Source organism: Aspergillus undulatus, assembly GCF_047715775.1.
Source record: "Aspergillus undulatus strain CBS 261.88 unplaced genomic scaffold BDV17scaffold_9, whole genome shotgun sequence".
Lineage (NCBI taxonomy): Eukaryota > Fungi > Ascomycota > Eurotiomycetes > Eurotiales > Aspergillaceae > Aspergillus > Aspergillus undulatus.
Window position 1 is genome coordinate 202,054 of NW_027396613.1, and position 25,955 is coordinate 228,008.

At 51.7% G+C, this 25,955-nt stretch overlaps 12 protein-coding genes across 12 annotated transcripts; 2 read left to right on the forward strand and 10 right to left on the reverse strand.

Annotated features, from left to right (window-relative positions):
- Window positions 1–648: 648 nt before the first annotated feature.
- Window positions 649–1,409, forward strand: BDV17DRAFT_239797 (uncharacterized protein). Its single transcript, XM_073755933.1, has one exon. It carries the CDS (start codon window positions 842–844, stop codon window positions 1,265–1,267), a length of 426 nt encoding a protein of 141 aa, XP_073618396.1. The 5' UTR covers window positions 649–841; the 3' UTR covers window positions 1,268–1,409.
- On the reverse strand, window positions 1,410–2,056 carry BDV17DRAFT_239803 (uncharacterized protein). Its single transcript, XM_073755934.1, has one exon. The coding sequence runs from the start codon at window positions 1,930–1,932 to the stop codon at window positions 1,552–1,554; it is 381 nt and encodes a 126-aa protein (XP_073618397.1). The 5' UTR covers window positions 1,933–2,056; the 3' UTR covers window positions 1,410–1,551.
- Window positions 2,049–4,425, reverse strand: BDV17DRAFT_239774 (putative serine/threonine protein kinase (Nrc-2)). Its single transcript, XM_073755932.1, has 5 exons — window positions 3,399–4,425; window positions 3,174–3,347; window positions 2,995–3,120; window positions 2,561–2,942; window positions 2,049–2,511 (listed from the first exon to the last, which is right to left on the reverse strand). The coding sequence occupies exons 1-5, from the start codon at window positions 4,309–4,311 to the stop codon at window positions 2,166–2,168; spliced, it is 1,941 nt and encodes a 646-aa protein (XP_073618398.1). The 5' UTR covers window positions 4,312–4,425; the 3' UTR covers window positions 2,049–2,165.
- A 421-nt stretch (window positions 4,426–4,846) lies between these two features.
- On the reverse strand, window positions 4,847–7,013 carry BDV17DRAFT_301787 (uncharacterized protein; the record flags this gene model as incomplete). The annotated part of the gene is made up of 3 exons (XM_073764312.1): window positions 4,847–6,363; window positions 6,428–6,871; window positions 6,926–7,013. 3 exons carry the CDS (start codon window positions 7,011–7,013, stop codon window positions 5,030–5,032), a joined length of 1,866 nt encoding a protein of 621 aa, XP_073618399.1. The 3' UTR covers window positions 4,847–5,029.
- Window positions 7,014–7,379: 366 nt separating this feature from the next.
- On the reverse strand, window positions 7,380–9,068 carry BDV17DRAFT_288636 (uncharacterized protein; the record flags this gene model as incomplete). The annotated part of the gene is made up of 1 exon (XM_073761450.1): window positions 7,380–9,068. One exon carries the CDS (start codon window positions 9,066–9,068, stop codon window positions 7,380–7,382), a length of 1,689 nt encoding a protein of 562 aa, XP_073618400.1.
- A 592-nt stretch (window positions 9,069–9,660) lies between these two features.
- On the reverse strand, window positions 9,661–11,293 carry BDV17DRAFT_239850 (uncharacterized protein). The gene is made up of 2 exons (XM_073755935.1): window positions 10,373–11,293; window positions 9,661–10,309 (listed from the first exon to the last, which is right to left on the reverse strand). The coding sequence occupies exons 1-2, from the start codon at window positions 11,123–11,125 to the stop codon at window positions 9,758–9,760; spliced, it is 1,305 nt and encodes a 434-aa protein (XP_073618401.1). The 5' UTR covers window positions 11,126–11,293; the 3' UTR covers window positions 9,661–9,757.
- Window positions 11,172–11,814, reverse strand: BDV17DRAFT_256016 (uncharacterized protein). The gene has a single exon (XM_073757004.1). The coding sequence runs from the start codon at window positions 11,741–11,743 to the stop codon at window positions 11,462–11,464; it is 282 nt and encodes a 93-aa protein (XP_073618402.1). The 5' UTR covers window positions 11,744–11,814; the 3' UTR covers window positions 11,172–11,461.
- Window positions 11,815–12,338: 524 nt separating this feature from the next.
- Window positions 12,339–13,106, reverse strand: BDV17DRAFT_280096 (uncharacterized protein; the record flags this gene model as incomplete). The annotated part of the gene is made up of 5 exons (XM_073759828.1): window positions 12,339–12,398; window positions 12,442–12,672; window positions 12,841–12,942; window positions 12,972–12,986; window positions 13,029–13,106. 5 exons carry the CDS (start codon window positions 13,104–13,106, stop codon window positions 12,339–12,341), a joined length of 486 nt encoding a protein of 161 aa, XP_073618403.1.
- Window positions 13,107–13,861: 755 nt separating this feature from the next.
- BDV17DRAFT_280097 (uncharacterized protein) lies at window positions 13,862–15,209 on the reverse strand (the record flags this gene model as incomplete). Its single annotated transcript, XM_073759829.1, has 7 exons — window positions 13,862–13,945; window positions 14,080–14,249; window positions 14,430–14,619; window positions 14,649–14,726; window positions 14,759–14,889; window positions 14,954–14,969; window positions 15,048–15,209. 7 exons carry the CDS (start codon window positions 15,207–15,209, stop codon window positions 13,862–13,864), a joined length of 831 nt encoding a protein of 276 aa, XP_073618404.1.
- A 578-nt stretch (window positions 15,210–15,787) lies between these two features.
- Window positions 15,788–17,717, reverse strand: BDV17DRAFT_239923 (Zn(II)2Cys6 transcription factor). Its single transcript, XM_073755937.1, has 2 exons — window positions 17,486–17,717; window positions 15,788–17,364 (listed from the first exon to the last, which is right to left on the reverse strand). Exon 2 carries the CDS (start codon window positions 17,228–17,230, stop codon window positions 15,917–15,919), a length of 1,314 nt encoding a protein of 437 aa, XP_073618405.1. The 5' UTR covers window positions 17,231–17,364; window positions 17,486–17,717; the 3' UTR covers window positions 15,788–15,916.
- Window positions 17,718–18,598: 881 nt separating this feature from the next.
- On the reverse strand, window positions 18,599–20,039 carry BDV17DRAFT_239893 (beta-lactamase-like protein). Its single transcript, XM_073755936.1, has 2 exons — window positions 19,625–20,039; window positions 18,599–19,571 (listed from the first exon to the last, which is right to left on the reverse strand). The coding sequence occupies exons 1-2, from the start codon at window positions 19,793–19,795 to the stop codon at window positions 18,774–18,776; spliced, it is 969 nt and encodes a 322-aa protein (XP_073618406.1). The 5' UTR covers window positions 19,796–20,039; the 3' UTR covers window positions 18,599–18,773.
- Window positions 20,040–20,283: 244 nt separating this feature from the next.
- On the forward strand, window positions 20,284–25,885 carry BDV17DRAFT_280099 (type I polyketide synthase; the record flags this gene model as incomplete). The annotated part of the gene is made up of 5 exons (XM_073759830.1): window positions 20,284–20,627; window positions 20,682–20,982; window positions 21,041–22,141; window positions 22,189–24,558; window positions 24,605–25,885. 5 exons carry the CDS (start codon window positions 20,284–20,286, stop codon window positions 25,883–25,885), a joined length of 5,397 nt encoding a protein of 1,798 aa, XP_073618407.1.
- Between the last annotated feature and the right edge of the window lie 70 nt (window positions 25,886–25,955).

The window sequence follows — 25,955 nt, forward strand, 5'->3', positions numbered from 1 at the left end:
TCATGTTTAAGGTCTAATAGAAGCTTTGGATATGAGTAGAGATTTCCTTGAACTGATTGATTTGCTCTCCAAGAGGAGGCCTATGGCTGGATCAAAAATAGATACATTTCAAGTATGTGGAAGGTCAAATGCTGCTATATGCAACGTGCAGTTGAGGACCGCACCCCAGGCCTGCAAGCTCCTTCTCACGAGACCTTCTCCTTAGCTACCTTTATGTTCTGCTTGTTCGCCACTCTGGCCCTGCTCATTTTGTCCATCATGGACTGGGGAGAACTGCTTATACATCATGTGAATCGACTTGTCAAGGTGCAATTTGTCCATTCTGTTGATATTGTTGTATAGCAGTCTCAGCCCCAGTTTCATGGACTTGTCTTCTTCGAGGTCCTCAATCCACACTTGACTAGGTTTGTACTTCAAGAGAGTGAAATTGTGGCGGGTGTTGTGTCCGGTTGACATTCGGACAGGAGCATCTCGAGCTCTGCTGCAGGGATGTCATCGTCGTCGTCGTTCACGTCAGCTCCTTCGTCATCCATTGCTTCCTCATCCTCATCAGAACCCATGTCAGGTTTAAGTTATTTTCTTGAATAGCGACTTTAGCGGAATGTCCTCGCCTGACGAAGTTTTGAGGATGGGTCCTTGCGAGCGTTGGATGCTGATCATGCCCAACAGCTCTCGATACCGTGCAGCTACCCTCAGATGTAACTCCGACCGGCGACTGAAGATCTTGGCTAGAGTCTCTGTGTTCATGATCTCGATGCGGACGGGGTTTGTGATGTCAAATTTCGGGAAGTCTGTCCCAGTATCTCCAGCACATATCTGCTTGATCTTCTCGACAGTCTGAATGTCGCCCGGGTGTTTTCCACGATGCAAGCGGAGTGTTTCATATGCTGCTGGCCATAGTAGACCAACTAGACCAATTAGGTCCTATAGATATATCTCATTTTCGTTTCTTCATCCTCCAAGTAAAGGCGTCGGGAAGACTAATGCTTACCTGAGCAGCGTTGAACATAGGCGTGGCAATGAGGATACAAGAAGTGCACAGAGACAAGAGAAGGAGAGAGTAGATCGAAGAAGGAAGATAGTTCAAGGGGCGAAGCAGATGTATGAATGGAGTGGGGATAGACAGTTGAGAGAGAAGATAACTAGAAGGATCTTGGAGGTCTCTCATCCGACCGTCGCGACGAAGGAAACCGATGAGGAAGGAAGTTTCAAAACGCTCGGAAAGAGCGAGGAAAGGGAGGGAAGCGAGGATAAGATGGGTGGATGAGGTCAGGGAGCTGGGCAAGTGAAATGAAGATAAACGGATGTTCGTAGAAGGTGAGAGTAAGTGAGAGATGAGCATTTCCAGTATGACTCCAAGTTTAGGGCCACAAGAATGATCACATCTTGCAAAGGCTAAGTTCCAACGAAAGACAAGACTCAGTGTCTGACTCACTATCTGATGAGGGCTAGTGAAGTTGAGGAAGCTTGCGCCGTGCACAAACAATGTTCAAGGGCGGCCGTCGATTACCACAGCAGGGCACGGTGAAGAAGGCCAGAAACAGAAAGAACTTACGAAGCTAAGTAAATTTGAGACTGGGTGTGCAGGCTAGGTGAGCAAGTAAAGAATGCAGTCCGCGTTTGAGACAATAATTCCTGGTCCCCAAGCAATTTTCTCAGTACAGACAGGTAATGATAGCAGAGAAATTGCGAAATGCAGGCAAGAATTCGGATCATGCACCTAGGTATGCACGCGGCAGTGCAAGAACAAGGGTGTTGAGGAATATCAATACCAAAATAGCCAACGCCGGGTTTGCAATAAAGATAAGGGAAGCATGGCGACTGACAATGAGGACATGAACGAACGTGGTAAAGATGGGGTAACGATATACCATGGCATCCAGTACAGATAACACGAGCCGAGAATAGGACATGCAAAACAGACTTGGACATCGAAGCAGATCCGATATCCACTCAAGACAGGTCACAGCAAATTGAGGGGACTCAGGTCCCGGGTTGAGATTCTAAACGCCTTGAACTCCCAGTAAAAACGACAGATATTAGTGTTTCGAGTACATAGTGTTTCATGCGTCATGATCGTGAGATAATAGCAATACAAGGTAGACACGAATGAGTTCGAATGCCGCGCGGAAGGCTAATCAAGGACAGTGAGTGACGTGAGTTGATTAGAAGTCGCCGTCATGGTGAAGAGTGACACTGTTGAACTCTTCAAAGGGGTCGGATACTTCGCCGTTGGGCGTGGCAAGGCCGGAGTTCAAGGGAACGCCCTTCATCTTCGAAGGGTTCTTCTCGCCAATGTCGACACTGGCGCTTTCCTTCACGTTGCGGAAGTTGACCGTCTCGTTTCCGCGGCTCTGATGAGGAACCATGGGTGGTTTCATATGACGAATGAGAGCCCACTGTGTTTGACGGAAGAACGGGTGTGTTTTGACGTCTGACGCGCCCGCTCGAGCCCCAAGGCGCTTTGTTTCGTCTTTAATCAATAACTTACGGATCAAGGACTTGCACATGCTGTTCCAGGGTTAGCTTTAGAAAAAAATGGCCGCCGTGGGTGACGTACTTTGAAGTTTGTTGTGCACCTCCTTGCTCAGGGAATGGCACTTCATCGCGGAGGATATTTCCAAATGTCGCGTTTCTGTTTTTGCCTTTGAACGGCGTCGTTCCGTAAAGCATCTCGTAAATGAGGATGCCCAGAGTCCACCAGTCTACAGCGCTGGTGTGGCCACAACCTTTAATAACCTCTGGAGCGATGTATTCTTCAGTACCGACAAATGAGTTCGTCCTGAAATCAGCAATGCAAGACTTGGTGTCAATAGTGGGGAAAGCCGTGTTGGAATTGCCGCTTCGTGCGGGAATCATAGTAGGTGCACCTCCTGGTCCTGACTGTTTCGAAAGGTCGAAATCTGAAAGCATAATATGACCCGATTGATGGAGGAGAATGTCTGCAAACAAGAATGTTAGTCATCTATGCGTACACCGGTTCCCAGAACATACTCTCTGGCTTCAGATCACGGTAAATGAATCCCATCAGATGCAGATATTCGAGAGCAGCAGTAACCTCGGCCGCATAAAACCGAGCAGCATCCTCAGATATGGACTTTCCTGGTCGTGTTTGTAAAGCTAGCAGCAATGATCAGTAATAAGTATGCATCCTCAGGCTTGCTGCGCCATACCTCGAAAAAATTCTCCACCACTGCAGTACTCCATACACAAATATAGGTAGTCCTCGGACTGGAAGGAGTGATAGAGTGTAACAATGAACGGATGATTGCTGGTGGCCAGGATTTCTTGCTCGGCCAGTGCCCGTTTGATCTTATTCCGCTTGATCATTTCCTTCTTACTGAGGACTGCTCCTGGTCAGCTATACTGGCATAATGAAACACAGCGCGGTAGCCTACCTTTCATGGCATACAAACGAGTAGACTTCTTCTCTCTAACAAGGTAAACCTTGCCCACATCACCCTTGCCAATGAGCTTGATCTTATCGAAGCTTGCCGGCCCAACCTCCACGTTGCGCACCTTGATTGAATTGGAACTGTATGTTCGACGGAACCCACCGCTGGAAGTGCGAACCTGGGCGAGAGTAGGCAATTTGTCGGAACCAGGTTGTGGCACGGCAAGATTCCCATCTTTGTCAGCGTTTGCGCTTACCTCCACCAGGCCGACTGGAGAGCCGGCCCCATCGTGCACCAAGGGCTCTTTACCAAGTTCCGCAGTCCGAGGCCGAGCATCACTGTCACCAGCATTGAAGAGCCCCTGGGCATTTGGAGCCGAAGCGACACGACGCAGCTTCCGAGCAAGTTCCTCCTTGTTGGCTGTGGTAGCTTGTTCTGCCGCTGAAACACCATCAACTTGTAACTCTGGAGTATCCGGCGGAGAAGACGGTATCGAGACGTCATTGCGATGCTGCAGGGCAGGTTGGCCCTGGTGGACAAAGTACGGATTGGCCGTCGCGGTTGGCGAAATCCCTTCGTCTAGGGGGTTTCCTTCGCTGGCGACTGTAGCGGAACGGTTGCGACCGATAATAGGAAGGAATCGAGACTGTCGGAAGGTGGATTTGGAATCATGCTTAACGGGAGTTGAGGCACTGTTTTCCCGATCGGAGCTGTCCGGTTGGTTGTTGGATTGATGAGAGGACGCGTTGCTCGAGCTGTTGATTCGAAAGAAGTTCTTAATCTTTGTCGGAAAATGACTCGAGTCATTCGAGCCCTTTTTAGTAGGCATGGAGAGGCCGGGGAGATGCCCACGTTTCTCGTTCGTGGCTTTCTCGTTCGTCGCAGGGGACGGATTGGAAGCGAAAAGTTGCGTCATCCCCACAACAGTAATATATCAACACCGACGAGAGATCGTGAAAATGAATAGAATGGTCGAGAATATGAAATGGCGGAAAGCGAGACGGTAAGAGGGCGTGGTGCAAAGAAGGATTGAGATGGATTCGGCAACGAAGCCCCCGGGTACGGGTGAGAGAGCGCGGGGAGAGGGAGAATTGGCGGCGTGGAACTAGGAATGTTGGAGAGGGCCTAGACAAGGGGGCGGTGAACTAGAAGTCGCAGTCCATGGACGGGACGAAATGATATGCAGGAAAGAAGGACGGGGAATAGAATGAAAAGAGCGGAGGATGAAGTGATCGATGCAGCGATAAGGCCGGACGATGGTCAATCCATGAAGAACGGCGGACAGTGCTTTGGTTACAGGCCGGCGTTGGACGAGGAGGTGGAGGTGAGCAGCGAAGTTGGGAGATTCTCCCACGGGGCTGAGTCAGGATTGGCCACCATTATTAATGTGCGCGAGTCAATCACAACCACTTTTATGAGAGAATCGAATTATGCGTAGCTACCAAATCATTGTTAAGGATACAGTAATCCTACACGAGGCCAGATATGTATCAATCGTCCATCCTGTCAGTAAGAATTTGTAGTCCCAACGCAAACGGCCTCCTCCAACTCCCAGATCGTACCTCGCGGTATGTAGTGACTCGGAACAAGTTTACCCCTTGCTGTCCTGCTAACTCAACCACATGCGCTCCTGGTCATAGCAGTTCGAAGCCATCCGCGATTTTCCCGGCGCTATCGAAAGAGGGAAGGAATGCGTGAGCTGTGACATTTTGAGATATAGCCGGAGCTGCTGACTTCTGCAAGATCGGGCTCCAATCCTTGTTGAAGCAGTGTGAAAGTAGCGGCGAGTGAGGGCTCGGATCTGATTGCCAAAGTCTCCTTGACACCTGCATCGGCTGGGCATACTCAACTTTCTCCGGCGCCTCGTGCAAGGGTTCCTCTCTAGTCTTGACGAACGTGCTACTGCCGGGCATCTCCCTTGGGTGTTCTCTGATAGGCACAGCCAATGACTTTTTACGTTCCTCGCCTAGCCTTTTCGCGAGGCCTTTGGACGCGCCTGATAGTGCACGAAGCAATCCATCGATAGGTTCCCCTCGCTCGTCGGTCTCCTCAATTGTGCGGTAAAGGTTGCGAACCGTTGGTGACAATGACCTCGACGCGGATTTCGTCGGTGTCTCCCATGCCTCGTTCCTAGGGGGTGTGACTGGAACTAGGACGGGTTCGTGTTGGGATCTCAGCGTATTGTTGGCCTGGTGTTTTCCGAAAAGCAGCTGCAGATGCTCTCTATAAAGCCTCACCGTATCCAGCTCCCGCACCAAGCTCTTTCGTTGCTCAACCAGGAGTTTCTTGGTTTCTGGATCGATAACCCAAGCATGCATCGCGGTGAACCTGTCGATCTGTGAAAGCTGCGCAGAAAGTGACTCATACTGCTTGGTCGCGTCATCCAGTGACTTTTGGTATACGGCATCCTGGAAATAGGAAGAGACGAACTGTTGATTGCCTGCTGGTACCTGGTTGGTAGTAGCCGGAGACCCTTGAGGTAGCTGTGTCATCTGGGGGACCTGGGGTAGTTGCGGCATTTGTGGGATCTGTGGCAGCGGCGGAAGCTGCGGCAATGGAGGTAATTGAGGCAGTTGCGGCAGTTGTGGCAACTGTGGTAATTGTGGTGACTGAGACCACTGCGTACTAATTCCTGGAGGGCCTGGCACATAGCCTGGCTGGTAGGGACTGAAAGTGGCAGAGGGCAAGGTATTCATGCCAGTCCATCCCGAAAAACTTGCTGGGGCAGTAGAAACCGACTGTGGTTGAAACTGAAAACCGGGCGAGGATGGAGCTTGCGGATTGATCAGTTGCGATGGAGTTGGTGGTTGAGCGAAAGCGTTCAAGAAGCTTTCGCCACCAAGCCCGAGGGCTGGGTAGGTAGATAATCCAGCTCCTTGGACTTGCTGATTCGCCAATGGAGTGTTGGGAAACTGGAACGGGCTTGAGCTGCTACCCAGAGGCTGGAAGCATGGAGCATTGGCCGCATCTAAGTATCCATTGATTATCAGCACTAGCCGACATCAACTATTTCATGTGATGGGGAGATGTACCTGCAGGCAAAGGGGTCATTTTCGAAACCTTGCTCTCAGATGTAGCTGCATGCTGTTTTGGCCGATTTTCAGGCTTGGACTTGGCTTCAACCTTTGCAGTTGAACCGGCGGCTTTGGACGCCTCGCTGTTAGTGGCGCTCGCACCCTTTGAGGCCAATGGTAGGCTCCATTTGGGAGGTGAATCCCAAGGGTTCATAGGTACGATGCGGCCACCAGCAGTGACCCGCTGGGGTTTGGGAGATGTGTGTTGCTCAACGAATCGCACGAACGCGTCGTCGAACTGGGAGTTGGAGTTGGATGACAGGGTATTGTGGTCCGGCTGACGAGGAGCGTTCTGTGTGTTCAAGACTAAAGGGGCCATTACATTGCGACGCGAGTGGCCAGACACGTTCCTAGGTCGATTGACGGACTGCTCGGACAAGACGTTGGAACGGACCAGGTTGTCTAACAAATAATAACTCAGCGCCATTCCTCCAATGTGGTTCACGCACGACTTACTAGTAAAGGCCTGGTCGCTGAACCTTTCAAAGTCTATATGAGCATTTGGCTTCGCAGCCAGGAGGGTCTCAAGGTCGTATTTGGTCATGCTGATGGGATGAATGAATGTATACCACACGGGTGTCCGTTTTGAATTTTCTAGAGAAAGAATGAATGACGATGGCGCGTTGTCGGCGACAGTTGGTTCGTACAGAAGCGAGGAAGAGGATGGCGAGAGAGTCGATGAAGGGAAGGGAAAGCAAAGAAGAGAAGGGAGGAGAGGTCGATTTGTTGGGATGGGAGAGGACGGAGGAGGGAAAGGAAGCCCGGAATGTTAAGTTACGTTGACGAGGAAAGAGCGCACCAAAACAACCTTAGAACGAGTCAATTACTGCGGCAAGGTAAACAGGAGGCAACAGCCTCTAACATACACATTGGGTTGAATTTCGTTGCCAACTTCACTTTTGTGTCCAGATTAAACATGCTCTCGGGTCTGGGCTGGCTCCACGCTACTGTGAATCTGCCAATCCTCCTCGATTTCATCTGCAAAAGAAGATGGCCCAGGTGGGCTGCTCCGGTCAGTCATTTCCCAGCTCCCGTGCCGCTCATGCCGTCTAACTGCAGCAGCAGGAAGCTTGAGGTCATCATCCCATTGCGATTTGCTGAGCCTAAGATCCGAGTCGCTGGCCATCTTGCTCTTTGCTTTGAAGCCTCCGAGGCTGGGTTTCCGCCGCTTCATGCGGGTAGATACAAAAACTGCAATGGCAGCGGCCAAAGTTATCACTCCAATGGTGACAGCAGCTCCGATGACACCAGCAACAGCAAGACTCAACCCGCCTCTATCCTTATGAACTAGGCTTGCCTTGAGCTGGTCAGCAACCAAAACCCCAGAGCAAAACACGGCAGTCGAATTACAACGACGACACCAGTCAGTTGTCGACCCGAGCGACAATCTTTGCATTTCGGCTTGGAAATCGCTGAATGGTATGGCCGTATTGCTTGGGCTGTGTCCGAAGAGCGGATATGGTCTGAAGTCCGTGCCTGTCCCGTTGCGTAAGAGAAATCGAACAAAAAGGTTGGCCGGATCGGGGTAAGTAGGATATGACTCTGTCTCCAAGCTAAACAGCTCCAGGATGAAAGATGCCCCAGGGTTTGGCAGGGAGTAGAAGTTGGAATTCTGTGAGCTGGCCAGTTGCAAAAGCGACGCAAAGGATACTGCTGTCTTATAGGTGCCGAATTGGAGGGTCATCTTCCCATAGGCACCCCTCCCCTGGACAGTTGCCTCAAACGCATTGAGAACGCTGGATGCCAGGCCATTCCCTGCAATCGCTCGAATGCTGCCATCCACACCAGCTTCGACTGCCGATGTGTTTCCGTTCGTCGCAAAGACATACTTGCCCGCGTACCACCGAGCACGTTTGACGTCCTCTGCGCTCAGACTAAGCAACAAGGACTCGTTATGCACGGCTTGATAGTCCAAGTACTCGGATATGGAGGTCGCGTTTGCATAGTTGGAGGCTGTTGTATCGAAATCCCCTGACAAAGCTAGAGTATGAAGGCGGTTATAAAAGGCTGCTGATTCTTCATATGTCTCCAAGAATTCCTTGCTGCTAATGTAGTGAATATTTGCAGCAGCATGCCTAGGACAAAGCGCCTGGCCGGAGAGTGCGAGTGATTGAGGGTCTTCCACGCCGTAAGTGACGATGGGAGGATACTGATATCCACCTAGCGGAGTATGGACTATCGAGCCATCTGCCAATTCGAATTCATTGTCAAAGAATGAAGAGTTGAACGATTCATCGAGAGGTGGATATATCCCCTGCATGAACGCTTGGGCAGAGGCAAGGACAGCTGCATCTGGGGTGGCAGCGACATCGACATCGTCGTTGTCGAGTACGTAGGGCGACAAATTTTCGATTCTCGTACCGGGCTCACTGATACCCGAGTTCAGAGCCACATATCGATCCCGAAATGCAGCCCCGGCTTGATGCGCTTGGTACGCACCATACGAAGTCAATGCTCTAGGACGAGGAAAAACCCTTGGTAAACTTTCACCGTTGGTAGTATATGCCCATAACGCCCAGATCCGGCTTGTGTGCTCCTGCGCGACGGCCGGAGAGCTCAAGGAGGAGGCCAGCAGGACGAGAGGAAGGCAGCCCAGCATTTTGGTGGTGAAGGACGGAAGCTCAGTTTACACCTACTTGCTGAAGCGGGCGCTCTAAGTAAAAGAGTTGATTGACTTTCGCAGGACAATTGCGCATGACGACATGATCAGATAGGTTGTAACCATGATTCTATACAGTTTGCCCTAATCCGGCTGTCGGGTGTGGTTTCCGCTATCTAATGCTGCAAAGCCGGGCCAGACTTCTTGGGAGCTAAAAGCTTGATTCAAGAGGATAATCCATTCCAGAGCTGGGTAAAGACGTCAGATAAGGACCTTTGAGTTAGGTGCTCCATGACGTCCACTGTAGATGGGGAGGTTACATCCCATTACGCGGAAGGACCGGATACCAATCCCAGCCTACCTTCAAGCTTCTCCCACCTTGGCCAGAACAACCAATTTATAGTAAAGCAGCCAGTCGTGATATGCCGGACATGGAATTTGCTGTCACTACTCCTAGTATGCATTAAAAAGAGCCAATCCTTCTTGCTCTCATGATATGAAGCTATTAGCAGAGAATGAAAGTTGGAGTGATATCTAGTTACTAGAAGTTTATACCTTCAACGGACAGCTAGTTTTGCTCAAAAGGTCAAAAGAAGTAGAGAAACAAATAGCTAACCAGAGAATCAATCTACAAACCCTTTCGTCCGCCCTTGTATAGAACCCCGTCCAAAAAAAAAGGAAAACCTAAATCACCGATTAAACCCCTGATACTTAACCTCAACAAGAACGATCGCACACTCCCTAGACCGAATCTTATTAACAACAACGAGTCTCCCCAAACTATCACTGACCGAATTGAGAATACTCATGAAATCACCCATCTCAATCTCCCTCTCATTCGCCAGCTGGAGAAGTGCGAGATCCCTTAACCGCGCACTCGCCTCAACATCACTATTCACCGCCCCTGCACCGATAGTCTCAGGGAGAAGACGCGGGGTGAGGATAAGTGTAGCGGAGGGATTCGAGCGAAGGACATCGAGGTGCGCGCGGAGTTCAGCGGCGATGCGCGTTGCGAGTGAGGAGTAGGAGAGGGTTGGAAGGGGGGAGGGCAGGTGGAGGATGTAAACAGTTGCATCGGTTACGGTTTGGGCTGTTGTAGGGGGGCGGTGCTGGATTGTTATGTTTGGGTTGAGGTTGGTTGCTGCTGTTGTTAGTCCCGCGACTGCTAGTTGGACAGTTATGCGGAGGGTTGGGTAGAGGGTTGCGAGGGTGTTTGCGCGGTCGGTTGTGCGGGCGCCGACCTGTTCCCATCTGTTAGTATGTAGTGAAAACAGAGGTTGGTATAGAAGAGAGTAATGTATTACCTCAACGATGGAGATATTCCCCCGGCGAAAGTGGTCTAATCGTGAGAGGAGATCCGTCACTCGGTCATCGGTACTTTTTGTCGCGTAGCGAAGAAAGGCAGGCCATTGGCGCTGGAGCTTGGGTCGCTGCTCACAGGTACTTGCGAAAGTGGCCGCGTTATTGAACGCAAGATTATAGGCCGTCTCATTTGGGCGCAGCGTTGGTCCGAAGCGTTGTGTTGCGACGGGCATCTGGAGAGCAGCGGGGGCAATCGTGCCAGCGAGGAACATGGCCGCATCGAGATAAGAGGGCTTAGAGACGAAGGGAGCGGAGAGAGCGCTGTGGGCGACCTGGCCGGGCTGGGGCTCCTGCAAGAAGCCGGCTGTTGCCGTCATTCGAATGATGCGCGAGAGATGGGATTCAGGGACACCGGCGAGGTCGGCGACGTCTTTGATGGGGACGCTCTCGGAGAGGGGGATGCACGCGAGGACTTGGAACTCCCCCAGCCATTGCAGACAGGCGAGCTGCTGGTTTTGCACGGCGAGGTGGTGGAGGAGATCTGCTGGGGTGAAGAGCAGAGATTGGAGGCTGGCGATGGTGCTGAGGATTGACTGTCGGGCTCGCTGGGTTTCTTTGGGGGCATCTGGGGGGATGGCTGGATGGGTGTTGATGTTGGTGTTGCTGGGGGTGAGATTCTGGCATTGCGAGACGAGCGTCTTGACGGCGGCGGCGAGGTCGCTGGCGTGAGTCTCGAGGTCGGCGAGATTGGACATTCCGGTAGTTCTTTCCTTTGAGGAGGATGGTCATGTTGAGTCAGGTGGTTCTCAACCATCTTGAGGCTATATAAGAAAAGAAAACCTTGAAGAAGCGGATCGACTGCAGTCGTTACTCGGGATATTGTGGCGTCTGCAGGCGGCCATTACAGCGAATGCTAGACAAGCACGCATAACGGCTCGGTCGTACTGGGCACCTAAGTCCGACGCACATAAGCTTCACATAAGTAAGCAATTACAAGGCCAATGAGCCGATAGGTTGTCGTTGGGGAAATGACCGGTTGATTCTTCAGCGACGCAGGTGAAGCTATCCAGGTTCCAACCCGAGTAATGGGGCTACGCAGAGCCGGTGACTGCAATCACCTCGCTCGCTGCAGTCGGAGACTTCATCCTTTCCCTGACTGGCACTGACACTGTCTTCTTCCGGATGGTACAAACAGTTCTTTCTTCCGAACTCGGTCCATCGCAAATGTGGTTTAATGCCTGTAAACTCCAGACCCCATCCATCTTCCTATATGTCGTCGTCCCCGAGCCGTGTGCATAGCCCTTGGCAACAACCTCCTTAGACTCGGCATTTGCACGGTTCTGATGAGCCACTCGCATCTGGTGGTGATCCATAATATGCGTCCCGTTGATTTCTCCCACCGCGTCAGTCCAACGAGTACCTGAGTCTTGAGGTACAAGTTGCCAAGGGAATGAGGACTTGAGGCCATCACAATGAACCCGTCGGCGGGCATGTCCAGTTTCTTAATGAATGCTCTGTAGTCGATCTGCCAAGGTCAGTGGTGTGACTTGCTCGGTGGGAAAGTAATTTGCTCATACGAAGAGGAGCAATGCATCTTTTCAGCTGCCCCCAGTGCTTGCTGTCGTAACTCTCTACCCACTCCAACAGAGCGCTCTCGCAACCGGTGCCTAAATCTCTACTCTCTGTCGGTAATCATGCATTATTGTGTCCTCAACAAAGACGGCCGTCGAATGGAAGTCGGAGCGACATCGTCACCAATGTGTTGCGCAACAATCAGAATAGAAATGGCCGACTAGATCATTATCAGATGGAAGTTACGAGGCATATTGCACAACATCTCTAATCCTGAAAACAACAAAGACTTCACCAGAGGCAAACCGCCGGGCATTCCGCATACGGACGGAGATTACTGGCAGTCTCCAAGAGCTTATCAACTGTGTGCATACGCTCAACAAACGCCATTCAGCTTCAAACTAAGGCAGCGCCTCCATCCACTGTGGTGATCTTTCTAATCACCCACTCGGCCTCCTTGCTCGCTAAGTAGCAGACCACCCGGATACCCGTTTCTCACTAACAGCGACGCATGGGCCACTGTCTGCTTCGACTGCTCAGCAGAGTACTTCTCTCCGTTGGGGATATAGTGCTGCGTCACGTCGTGAAACATATCCGTTACTGTTTTACCTGGCGCCGCGGCATTGACGGTGATCTGTCTTTGTCCGCAGTCCTTCGTCATGACTCGGACAAATGACTCAATGGTGCCCATGGAGCCCGAGTATACCGCGTGTTCGGAACACTGAACTCCCTCGCCGTGTCAAAGACATGAGAATGACCCGGGCCCCAGTATTGTGGTGGCCGTTGGGCCTCCCTGGCCAAAGAACTGGGGGTGCTTTCTCAGTGAAAAGACGCGGTCAAATTGTTTCTGTAAGGGAATTAGGCTATATCGGGATCTGGGACCTGAGGAAGAGCCCACCTCAGTAGCATCTCCCAATGGCTGGAAACCGACAACGCCCACATTGCTGCATACCATATCTACAATATCCAAGCCCCCGGAATGGGACATTGCCTCTTCCATCTGTGGATCAGTTTCACAATCTCAGGCACGTTGCGGATATTAGCCTGGATCAAACAACATCGCTACCAGAGCCTTGTTCTCTCAACCGATTTCTGGGCCGAATCCTGTGGGTTAGTGTAATTCACGATGAGCTTTGCGCCGCACCGGCCTGGTTCAACCGCCATCGCGACCCCGTTCTGCGGCTAGATACCGTTACGAGAGCCACTTTGTCGTCGAGACCGTAGGGGAGGTGTGGTCATGGTGCTACTACTTCAGTGTTTTCAATGTTTCAGGATTTGAGATGAGAAGTTATGAGGAAGCGGCGGGTTACTGGAGACATTGAACTGCTGCTTACTGTCCATCGCTAGCCGGGTTCTGTTGTGCCATTGGACTAGCACGGTGACAAGGCGGTGCCCAAGAATCGAATTATGCCTGTCTGAAGTAGGGAATTCCATTCTTCCTCGAGGTTTTCGCCGCATCATGCAACCAGTCGCACCGCGATATACGCATACCTTGGGAGACACCGAATGGTATGATATTTGTTTGGATATAATATCCCAGTCGTAAAGGGCACGGGTCGCGCCCATTCAAATCGCAAACAACGGTTCTGATCCTCCGGGCAATCATAAATTCCGGACTGCATGGATATGTCCGGATTATTGGTTTACGATGTTAAGGTTCTGTGTTTCAGAGCTTGGGATTCCGGGCACGCTCATGTCCAATAACGGGATAGATATAGCTAACCAAAGACCCATCTCCAAGAACATTCACCTTGAACATTTAAATAATTACTTGATCGATAATAACTTCCAAAATTACCAATCGAGATCAATCCCCAAACATGAGCAAACGCATACGCCTCGGGATCATGCTTGAAAACCCAACTAGGGATCGAGTCTGTATGCCAGCCGAGTTCATCCAGACCGCAATCCAGCTTGTATCAGTCTTCGGTCTTTAACTGCGAATTCACAAAAGATATCTTCCGTGCGCAGGATACGCGCTCGTAGCGGAGGCTATTGTAGATCTTTTGTTGTAAGGGGCGCACCTCTTCCCCTCGGCCCGCCAGAGAGCTGGAGACATGTTGCTATTGTTATGGCGTCTTCGGGGGCCTGAGGGCTTCTGATTATGAGGTATGGATGAATTAATGCGGGGAGTTACCGACTGCACGACATGGCCCGCGGAACTTGTCAATTCCCTGCGCAGGTTGCGCCAGAGGAGCGGCCACTGCACGATGACTCCATTCTGTGCGCTGCGGATGAGTGCTACAGTTGCAGGAGCCCAGCCTGCGGCGCGGAACATTGCCCTCGCGAGATCATCGGGGTCTTTATCTGGTCAGGATTCAGTGGGCGTCCTTGCGAATTGCGCGGCTTGAATCCGAGCGAGATTATATCGTCGCCGACGAAGACGCCGAGTCACAATCCCGGTACTAGCCAGTATTACCCGACGGGCGGCGTGTTTCCACCGCGTTGTCTGACAAGGGGGTCTTTCATTGTGAGGTCTTTTGGAACGCCGTGTGGTAGATACTCGGCCCGCTGAACTTTGTGCTGTGGGCACTGGCTCAGTCTCGTTGGCAATGAGGATATCAGAGGGGAACTTTAGTCCATCTGCTGCGGCGACAATATCCGCCAACCGTATCGAGTCGATGCCTTCAGGTTCAAGCATGACTCCAAATTTCCCGGTATCTTGAACCTCGAGTACCTCTTCATTGTACATCCGCCCTTAGCGACTTGGCGCATTAATATGCGGTAGAGTCTCCGACGGAGCTTCGCAGGGGCAGCTAAGGGCCCCTTTCGCGCTGCGAGGTGCTCGGGTTTGTTGAAGGAGGGGACGTCCAGACGGTAGATGAGTCGATATCGTGGGTTTCGTGGGAAATGACTGCATTGACTTGTTCTTCTGCCATGTCGCGGCCCATGTCGGGCCACTGCCGGATCATGGCGACGACAGGGAGTGGTCTTATTATTATGTCTCCTAGAACAGCCAAATAGTCAGCTGTATCCAAGAAGACAAAATGGATGGGAGAGAAAGTGCCTACCGGAATAAACAGGCCTCTAGTTCCTCTTTAGTACCCCCATGACATTGTGGCCCTTCCGCCAGCACTCAAAGGCAGTCAGACATGAGCCGCCTACCCCGGCGCTAACAATCAGGACGCTGGTGCCTGTTTCGGGTTGTCGATGGGGTAGATTTGAGGGTGGGATCGTGCTATTCTTGGTAGCGATGGATGGTGTTGTCCAAAGCTCGGAGTCGATTTCGTGCTTGTCGCTGGCGATGTTGACGGGGGATTGGGCCATTGTGGGCTATCGACGCCGTTGAATTGAAAGCGTCCCGGTAGGTGTAGTTTGTCTTGTGCACCGAGCTCTGTACCAGGGAAGAGGGGAGATTAGTACTGGGAGCATAATTAGTTGATTGTTTGAAGGCGACCCCAAGTGGTGATTTGTAGCGGACCGTTGATGGAGAGGGGAAGGTACAAGGTACAGCCCGGGTGGTACTTTACACCTCCACCTGGACCTGTCCTCTATTTCCCTTTGCGCTGCCAAGAACAAAAAGTAAACATATTCCTGCACGCTTTGCCTCGCAAAAGACGTATGTAGGAAGCTGAGGCCGTTTCCAGTCGCTTCTATGTGGCTATTCCAACCGGATACCCTGACTACGGAGCATGCCAGCTGGCTATGTATGCAGGTGCCAAGCTGCAACTGGAGGCATCTAGGCTACTGGACCAATATGTACACATTCGGGGATGAGAATCCAGAATGACCTAAGTAAGGGGCACCTAGCTGAATCTGAAAGATTCTAGTCTGAATTGGAAGAACTGGGAAAAGCTCTGTCTCCAGAGGTCTCTAAATGGCTAGGTTTGAGGGTGCAGAATCGAGTTGTAAAGTCGCTCATCGCCAAGTCTGCAAAAACAGTATTACATATGTATGGGCTGTAAGTAATCAAAAGGGTATATGTATTCCTGCCCATAGATAAATGTCTTTTCTTCTTTTTTGTGACACGACTGTCAACCCCGCCGTAACCGATCAACAATCGCACCGGATAGCCCACGTAGCCGAAGCCCGAGATCGACAGCCAGTTTGTCTAACAGATGGAAAGGCAAGACTGACGCGTGACCGTTCAAAGAAACGCCACTAGGTCCAGAAAGCAATGCGCCTTGTGATCCTTGGTCTTTCAACCGACGGAACAGGGTATTCACCAATCGTTGCACACGGTGTAGTTCGCCGAGAACGAGCTGTGAGGCCATGCGGCCTTGGTCCTCGCCTTCCACATGGTAACCTCTGATGATGGCTGGCACTCGATCAACCTGCTCGGCTGCTTGGTCATCCTCAGAGACGGGCGAGACTTGCGCTACAGCTCCATACCAGGCCAAAACCTTGAAGACGGCCAGGGCGAGAACCGTGAGGGTATAGCTGTCCTGCGAGCAGGGGCACCGGAGAACCTGGTCGATTTCTTGTATAGTTTGCTCATTCTGCGTGATGACTTGTTGGATTGTCGGGAGGCTTGCGGTGTCATTGTCTTCTGTAGTCGAGGTCGTGCAATTGGAAGGGTTCGGGAAAAGGCCCCGGAGCAGAGCAAGTGAGCGAGCAAAACAAAAACATTGTGTTGGTGTCCCGATATTGGAAGATTGCGGCGTGGAAGGAGAGGGAGGTATGTTTGTCTGTGACGAAGGAGAGGATGCCACAAAAGGAGGCTTTAAAGGGTCATCTTCGAGCATCGGCATCGGCTCAGCAGTTGGAAAGAAGGAGGATGGGTCAGGGAAGCCATTGAGGTCTCTGAAGTTGACTTCAGCTCCAGGAAAGTAGTCGACGTCGGGCGTGTCAAGCAGCGACAAAGACCCTGGCGAGGCAAGAAAGCCGTCAAAGTCCGGATGTCCGAAAGTAAGAGGTGTCGTTGCTGAAGTTGCAGGACCAGCGGAGGAGAGGAGGCTCGGTACGCTCTCTGGATAACTTGGCGTTCGTTGATGATGATTATTATTATCCCGATGAGTATCCAAGTTTCGATCTTGCTGGAGAGCGTACTGCACCAAATGCGATGAAGTTTGGGGGACATCTTTTCGATCGTCATCTTCCTCGACATCCATACTCTGGAAGTTTGTCTTTATTGGAGTCTTGAGGCTTCCTGCTCTACTGCCTTGTTTGCGGCCTGCGCGCTTGCTGGCAAGATACTGGCAAGTTGTGCCTCGTTTGGCACAGCGTGCGCACGTAGGTTTATCCTGACTGCACTTCAACTTGGATAGAGCACATGCGTGGCAGCTCCCTCGCAGTTTAACTGTCGGAGGTTGGGTAAGAGGAATACCGGGGGCGCTTAAGGCGGCCATAATGAATAGGAGGGGGATAAATAGTCGGAGTTTCACATTATAGGGAAATGAGGGGGTGCAGGCTTAAAAGACGAAGCACACTTGCGCGAAGGAATGGACTCCCTGTTAGGAAGACTAGGCTGGGGTTCATTGACCTGGACAGTGGTCTGGTCAGCCGCTGAACGATCAGAAGCGATTGGTGCCTGCAATTCGCAGCCGGGGCCTGAGCTGACGCCCAGCATTGGCCAGGGGGAACTGAAACCTGGCAGCACTCACGAGCTGTCTGGTGCAGACGGGTCGGATCTAGCATGTCTCCGTGAGACATCACAGTCAAAGCAGATCAGTCCCAGCAAACTCATAGCCACAACGTAAGATCAAACAACCAACCAATATTGTTATGCAACTTGACCCATTGCGCCACTGATCCTCGGACTTAGTGGCAGCATGGGAATTTGCTCTGGCATATTAACCCCATTTGGCCTATAACTCCATCTCAGAGCATCTATAAATCAAGCATTGACCAAGCCAGGCCCGCAACTCGTATCCGGTAGGATTTAATCAGTCCTGGGGAGACGAGTATGAGATTGAGGCTGAGCTGGCGCGACCCCAGGTAAACCTGCTCCCACGTCGTCCCCGGAGACCGATACTACTGTCGCTGTCCGATCAGAAGCAGATTTAGTTATCGCAAAGAGGAAATTCTGAGACAATTCGAAGCACGATTTTTCTGTCGACATACAGCATTAGTGAGCGATCCGAGTTCCGCCTGAAGAAAAGGCGACCGTATGGCCTCGCTTGACTGAATAAGCTGACACAGTCCAAGCAACTTATCTGTAGATCGGACGAACCTAGGCGCTGGTAGCTTGCGATCATCGGCGCTTTATCCACAATGAGGTCTAGTTCGACTTAGGCGGTTGTGCTAAATCAGACCTTATTTTGGCGTCAAGGCTTGGGCGCTTGTTCTCAAATGGCGTGGCGGATGTCGAGTCGGACTTGGGGATACCTTTTCATAACAATGCCAATGCACTTTGGCCCGTTGAAGGATCGCGTTCCACGCATGGATTAACCTGACGCCAGCCAGCCACGGATTTCCGGAGGTACAGAGTATGTAGCCCGCGGTGCAGCCACTGTTGCCACTATCTTTGTCCATAGCCTCAAAATCGGCGCCCGACGAAGGGTTTCACACAGGCCTTTGTCCAGCTCACAGGGTATCCGCATCCTGAACTTTCGCTAGCCTCCAGGTCCGATGAGAGGGAAGGATCTGAAGAAGACTCGTCAGGGTCGAGAAGAACTATAACTGGCAATACAAGCTATACAACGCCAAGCGGCAGACACGCGTCGAGGGGCGCACATAATGTAGGCAGCGATTGTATTTTATCGCGATTAAACTCCAAAGCACCAATCTAGGCAACAACAGAAGAAGTAGATAAGAGAGCACCAGAAAATGAGGCCAGAAAGAAGCGTAGATAGAGAGAGGTTTGTGTTGTTGACAAGAGCAAGCGACCGATCTTCTTCACGAGACTTGGCAATCAACTTCACTTCGTGTTCCTTCCAGTTCCTTTCACCATCAGAACACTCCCACTCCAAACCATCGCTTTACGCCTGCTCGCATCTCAAAGGCTACCTTGCCGTCTTCTGCCAGCTTCCGTAACACTTCATCGATGAACGGCTCTAGCGCCATTTTTCGGACCTCCTCGTCAATGCCATCACCGTGAACTAAGACTACTAGCTCTTTCACTGTGACACTGGCCCTTTTCCGCTGCCCCATACGTCGGGACTCCTTGTTTAGTCGGTCAAGCGTCATGAGTACCTGCTTCTCCCGTCGCTTTTTCTGTGCTAATTCTCCGGCAATCTTCGCGGGGAGGTTGGTGATCACGTCGCCGTGAGCCGGGTATCCGATTTCGCAGCGATGTGACTTGAGCCTTTCCAGGGTCTCCATATAGACCCCAAGCTCCTCCACGGCGCTCGTGCCATGACCAAGAACGTTGTCACCGGTAAACATGGCGTTCTCTTCCTCAAGAATGAAGCACATATGGTCGTGAGAATGTCCTGGGCCGTGAACCGCTCGAATTGTAGCACCTTCGACACGGAAGACCTGACCGTCATCAATGGGTTGCTGGTCACTGCCGGGAGAATTCTTGTATATGGCTTCGCTGAGGTTGGGGTAGAGGCGGAGGAGATCCGGTACTCCCCCGGTGTGGTCGCCATGCCAATGCGAGAGAAAGACGTGAGATAAGGAAATGGAACGGTCTTTGAGGGTAGCGTCAATGATGTCTGCCCATTCCGGAATCCCTTGGGCAGTGTCAATGATCAATCTCTGCGAACCTGTGCCGACGATATACGTGTTCGTTCCTTGCAACGTGAACTGCCCAGAAGAATAATTAGCCTGAGACCTCTAAATTCGCAGAAGCTTCATACCTTGCCGGCATTCTGTCCCAAAACGCGTATAACTCGAGGACTGAGCTGCTCCACATCTTCAAGATGAGGTAGATGTTTGAGCTGGGCGGAAAGGTAATCCTCAAACGCGCATATGTTGAGGGCTTTGTTGATCTGTTTGTACCCGCCTTTATGCTGCTGTGGTAGAGTCATCTTGTCTGAGTTGAGAGCGATGCAATACGTTCAGGTCTAAACGGCTTCTTCAGGACGTGCTCAGGGAACGAAAGCACGAAGTGAACGAAATCTTGGGGATTGTCGAGCTGAACTAGGGCGGCAGCAACATTACACCACATCTGCCCTATCGGCAATGCCAACGATGGCCTTGTCAGCCGCATGTCCAGCTGGACTCCGACCGGGGACCATGGTTTCCGAGTACGAGTCCAGAGTACCCATCGCCGAACGCCGCTGAGTCCAAATTGGCCGACTCTCACGCTTATCGCTTGGCAGGTCGAAATGAGCCTTCCTTGACCAGAATAAATGTCGCCTGGTGCAACAAAATTTGTCGTGCAATTCCCCTTCGACCTGCACAATCATTTCCTTGATCATTGTCACTCTACAGCCCGCTACTTCCCTGTCTTCCATTCGTTTGTCCACCTGACCTTGGTGGTTTCATTCGCTTCGAGAGGCCTTTGTCTTCTAGAATGTCTGTGTATACTCCCCAATCCGGCTCACAGGCGGAATATTCCAAGATGAAGCTTCTCTACTTCAGCAATGAATTCCCGAAGGATGACCTCCAGATTCTCTTCCGCCGCCTGTACAACCACAGCAAAGACAGACGGTACCCCATCTTGGCGAGATTCATAGATGAGGCTACACTTGCTGTCCGTGATGAAGTGCGGCAGCTACCGACTACCGTGAAATCGCTCGTGCCTGCCTTTGAAACAGTCCTCAACCTCGCTGACTACCCTGAACTTCGCAAGGGCCCACTTGGAGGATCCTTAGATGGTGTTCTCCTCTGTGTCCTTGAGGTGGCGACTCTGATTGGGTACTTACACCAACAATACTTCTTCTCAGAGACACACCTTGCTGACCTTTGTAGCTACTACGAGAACGCCCCGGAGAGGTTCGACCTACACAACGTGTCCACGTATCTCGCTGGCCTGGGTCTTGGGCTTCTTTCAACGGCTGCTGTGGCTTTAAGTTCCACGCTCGCCGATCTCCCCGTAACAGGTGCCGAGGTGGTGAGGGTTGCGTTCCGCCTCGGAACCTTGGTTGATGAAGTCTCTCAAAATCTTGAGCCTCGCGATACGTCTGGCTCTCCAGACACCTGGGCATCAGTCGTGCCCGGTGCCAAGGTTGAAGAAGTTCAGGCAGAACTGGATGCCATTCACGCAAGAGAGGTAAGCTCTGCTGATCGAAACTTGAGTCCTCAGATCAGAACCTGATACCAACTCACAGAAAACTCCCCGACCCAGTCAGATCTTTATCAGCGCGTGGACCGAGGGTGCTGTCACCATTAGCGGTCCACCTTCGCGAATCAAACGTGTTCTACGGCTATCAGAATTCTTTCGGCGGCACAAGGTTGTGAGCCTTCCCGTCTACAGCGGTCTTTGCCATGCCAAACACCTCTACAACGAACAACATGCGCGGGAGATTACCTCCACAAGCTCCATGAATCTCGTTGATGCCAATTACGCACCGACAATTCCCGTTTATCAGACCTCGACCGGTCGACTTTTCACAGCTTCAACAGCTAGAGAGCTGTTTGAGAAGCTGGTCTTAGAGCTTCTCACACAGCCAATTCTGTGGGACAATGTAATCCAGGGCGTTGTTGACCAAGCATACACAATATCAGCAACCAACTGCGAGGTTTTGGTTTTCCGCATTTCAGTTGTTATCAATGACCTCCGGTGTGCTCTCAGCTCGAAGCTTCCAGGGTTTGAGGCTTCCACGGAAGAGCTCATTCCTTGGGTTTACGATAGGCCCAATGTGGGAACTCCGCGAGGAACTAGACAGTCAAAAATTGCGATAATCGGCATGTCGTGCCGTATGCCTGGCGGAGCAACCAACACAGAGAAGTTCTGGGATCTCCTCGAGCAAGGTCTTGACGTCGCTAGAAAGATACCTGCTGACAGGTTTGACGTCGAAACTCATTACGACCCCAGGGGGAAAAGAGTGAACACGAGTCATACACCTTATGGATGTTTTATCGATGAGCCAGGCTTGTTCGATGCGCCATTCTTCAACATGTCGCCTCGCGAGGCTCAACAAACAGATCCCATGCAGCGTCTCGCTATTGTCACCGCTTATGAGGCACTGGAGCGCGCAGGCTACGTAGCGAACCGTACTGCATCCACCAATCTTCATCGCATTGGAACATTTTACGGTCAAGCCAGTGATGACTATCGTGAGGTCAACACAGCACAAGAGATTAGCACCTACTTCATTCCAGGTGGTTGTCGTGCGTTCGGTCCAGGGCGCATTAACTACTTTTTTAAGTTCTCTGGGCCCAGTTTCAGCTGCGACACTGCATGCTCCTCTAGTCTGGCTACGATTCAGGTAGGAATGACTTTGGCGTTGACTAGTTTACAACTAACAATTGACAGGCTGCTTGTACCTCTTTGTGGAATGGGGATACCGACATGGTGGTGGCTGGAGGTATGAATGTTCTTACGAATTCCGACGCCTTTGCCGGGCTCAGCCACGGTCACTTCCTCTCGAAGACCCCGGGTGCATGCAAAACATGGGATGTCAATGCCGACGGATATTGCCGCGCAGACGGTATTGGATCGATTGTCATGAAACGACTTGAAGATGCAGAGGCAGACAACGATAACATTATCGGGGTTATCCTGGGCGCTGGGACAAATCATTCAGCTGAAGCTATTTCGATCACTCACCCGCATGCCGGTGCACAGAGCTATTTGTCCCGACAGGTTCTGAGCTCTGCTGGCATTGACCCTCTGGATGTCAGCTTTGTGGAAATGCACGGCACCGGTACCCAGGCTGGTGACTCGGTTGAAATCGAAACAGTCACTAATGTCTATGCACCAATCACCAAACGACGAGGCGTTCATCAGCCGCTCCATATCGGTGCTGTGAAGGCAAATGTCGGGCATGGGGAAGCCGTTGCTGGAGTGACCGCCCTTCTTAAAGTCTTGCTCATGTACCAGAAGAACATGATTCCGCCACATGTGGGTATAAAGAACAGCCTCAACCCATTATTTCCCAAGGACTTGGATAAACGGAACTTGCACATTCCTTACCAGAAGGTGCCTTGGCCTCGTGTGGAAGGCAAGAAACGCTATGCCGTGGTGAACAACTTTAGTGCAGCGGGTGGAAACACCACTGTCTGTCTCGAAGAGCCGCCGGTCAGAGAGGCTACCTCCGCTGATCCGCGACCCGCTCACGTCGTCAATATATCTGCAAAGAGCAAAGTATCTTTCAAGAAGAATCTCGAACGCCTTGTCGCGTATCTAGAGGAACATCCGGATACCTCCTTAGCCGATCTTTCTTATACAACCACTGCTCGGCGCTATCATCACAACCATCGGGCTTCGATTGCCGCTGCTGATGTTGCACAGGTAAAGAAGAAGCTTCTATTTTATCTGAACAACGTCGACTCACACAACCCTATTCCATCAACCGGGCCACCCCAAATTACGTTCGCCTTCACCGGTCAGGGCGCATCTTATAAATCAATGAGCTTGGAACTGTTCCACCACGTTCCATATTTCAGATCTCAAATCCTTCATCTGGATGCTCTTGCCCAGGGGCAAGGATTTCCATCCTTTATCCCCGCGGTGGATGGTAGCCACGAAAAGGACCATGCCCACTCCCCAGTTGTTACACATCTCGCTCTTGTGTCGGTTGAGATCGCCCTTGCCAAATACTGGATCTCCCTCGGAGTCAAGCCTAGCGCTGTTGTGGGTCACAGCCTCGGTGAATATGCGGCCTTCCATGTCGCAGGGGTCCTTTCTGCTAGCGATGCCCTCTTCCTAGTGGGTCGCAGAGCGCAGCTTCTGGAAGAAAAGTGTCAGGTTGGCAGCCACAAAATGCTGGCGGTGCGTGCTCCTTTGGCCGATATTGAAAATGCTTTGGCCAATAGGAGCTACGAGATTGCATGCATCAACGGACCAAAAGAGACTGTACTCAGCGGGTCCCAGGGACAGATTGAGGATGTGACCCAGCTCCTGCAATCGAATGGCTATCGGTGCTCTGTCTTGGACGTGGCATTTGCGTTCCATTCGGCTCAAACCGATGCTATCCTCGATGACTTTGAGGAGGCTGCGAAGAATGGAGTTCTCTTCCGCGCGCCCAACATGCCTGTCATATCTCCCTTGCTGGGCAAAGTCGTTTTTGATGATAAGACCATCAATGCAAAGTACGTGCGGCGCGCAACAAGAGAAGCAGTCAATTTCCTTGCCGCGCTTGAGATGGCTCAGAGCTTTTCAACCGTTGACGAAGAGACGGTCTGGGTTGAGATAGGACCTCATCCTGTTTGCATGGGCTTTGTGAAGGCTACTCTTCCTGCCGTCAACGTGTCAGTTGCTTCCATCAAGAGAGGCGAGGACAACTTTGTGACTCTGGCCCAGAGTCTTTCCGCCTTGCACTGCGCAGGTGTTCCGCTGGAATGGAACGAGCATCAGCGTCCGTTTGAGAAGAATTTAAGACTCCTGGATTTACCTACCTATGCCTGGAACGACAAGCCTTACTGGATACAGTACAATGGTGATTGGGCTCTTACCAAGGGTAACACCTTCTACGATGCTGAAAAGGCTCTCAAGGCGCAGCAAACTGGACAAGTCGCACCTACTGTACCGTCAGGTCTCAGAACCTCCACTGTGCAGCAGATAATCGAGGAGAGCTTCAGTGGCTCTTCTGGAAAAGTGGTAATGCAGTCCGATATGATGCAGCCCGATTTCCTTGCCGCCGCACATGGGCATAAGATGAATGGATGCGGTGTGGTTACCTCGGTACGTGTTTGTCTTCATTGATATGATAATCGACTAACAAAAATAGTCTATACATGGTGACATTGGGTATACCCTTGGAGGATATCTTTACAAGAATCTTGTCAAGGGTGGCAAGGCCCCTGATATGGATATGGCCAACCTCGTCGTACTGCGAGGACTAGTCGCGCAGAAAAACACGAAGAAGCCGCAATACATTCGAGTCACCATTTCGACCGTGGACATCAACTCCGGTGTTGCCGACTTGACCTGGCAAAACGTCCTAAACGATGGCACAGCGGATGAGCCGTTCGCAAGCGCGCAGATTTACTATGGCGATTCTTCTGAGTGGCTCAAGACCTGGATCCCAAATGCACATCTAGTTCAGGGTAGAGTGGAGGCTCTCGAGCGTCTTGCCGAAGAGGGCATCGCGAACCGTTTCAGCCACAACATGGCCTACCTTCTGTTCGCCAACAACCTCGTCGACTATGCACAAAAGTACCGCGGGATGCAATCTGTTGTTCTGCATGAACTAGAGGCATTTGCCGACATTAGGCTCTCTACTGACAAGAGCGGCACCTGGACCGTTCCGCCGTACTTTATCGACAGCGTCGCTCATCTTGCGGGATTTGTCATGAATGTGTCTGACGCCATCGACACTAAGGCCAGTTACTGCGTTACTCCGGGCTGGCGGTCTATGCGGTTCGCCAAACCTCTTGTTGCGGGCGCTAAATATCGATCCTACGTGAAGATGATCCCGACGGAGGAAGATCCTACTGTCTACCTGGGAGATGTCTACGTCATGCAGGACGGTGCCATTATTGGCATGTGCGGTGGTATTCAGTTCCGACGGTACCCACGCATTCTTCTTAACCGGTTCTTCACAGCTCCTGAGGAAGCAGGTGCTATCTCGCACGTGGCAGCTTCGGCTGCTCCAGCACCAGCACCGGCACCAAAAGCAAAGGCTCAGCCTGCTGCTCCTGCTCCTGCTGCTGTGACACCAGCTACTCCGGCCCCTGCATCTACTCCGGCCCCAGCCCCAGTTCCTACTCCGGCTCCTGCCCCGGTCGCTGCTCCTACACCTACACCAACCGCACCAACCGCGGCCGCAGCCGGCAGTGACAGCGTGGCTGCCAAGGCCCTCGTGCTTATCTCCAAGGAAGCAGCATTGGAACTGTCAGACCTCACAGACGACGCCTCGTTTGCCAATCTCGGCGTGGACAGCCTGATGAGTCTGGTGATTGCAGAGAAATTCCGTGAAGAGCTGGGAGTTACAGTGACGGGTAGTTTGTTCCTCGAATACCCGACGATTGGCGATTTGCGGAGCTGGCTGCTGGAATACTACAATTAAATAGGGTGGTCGGCTTTCGGTCTTTGTTGTTAGAGTTCAGTTTCACGGTATATGCAGTAGATTCCATTCG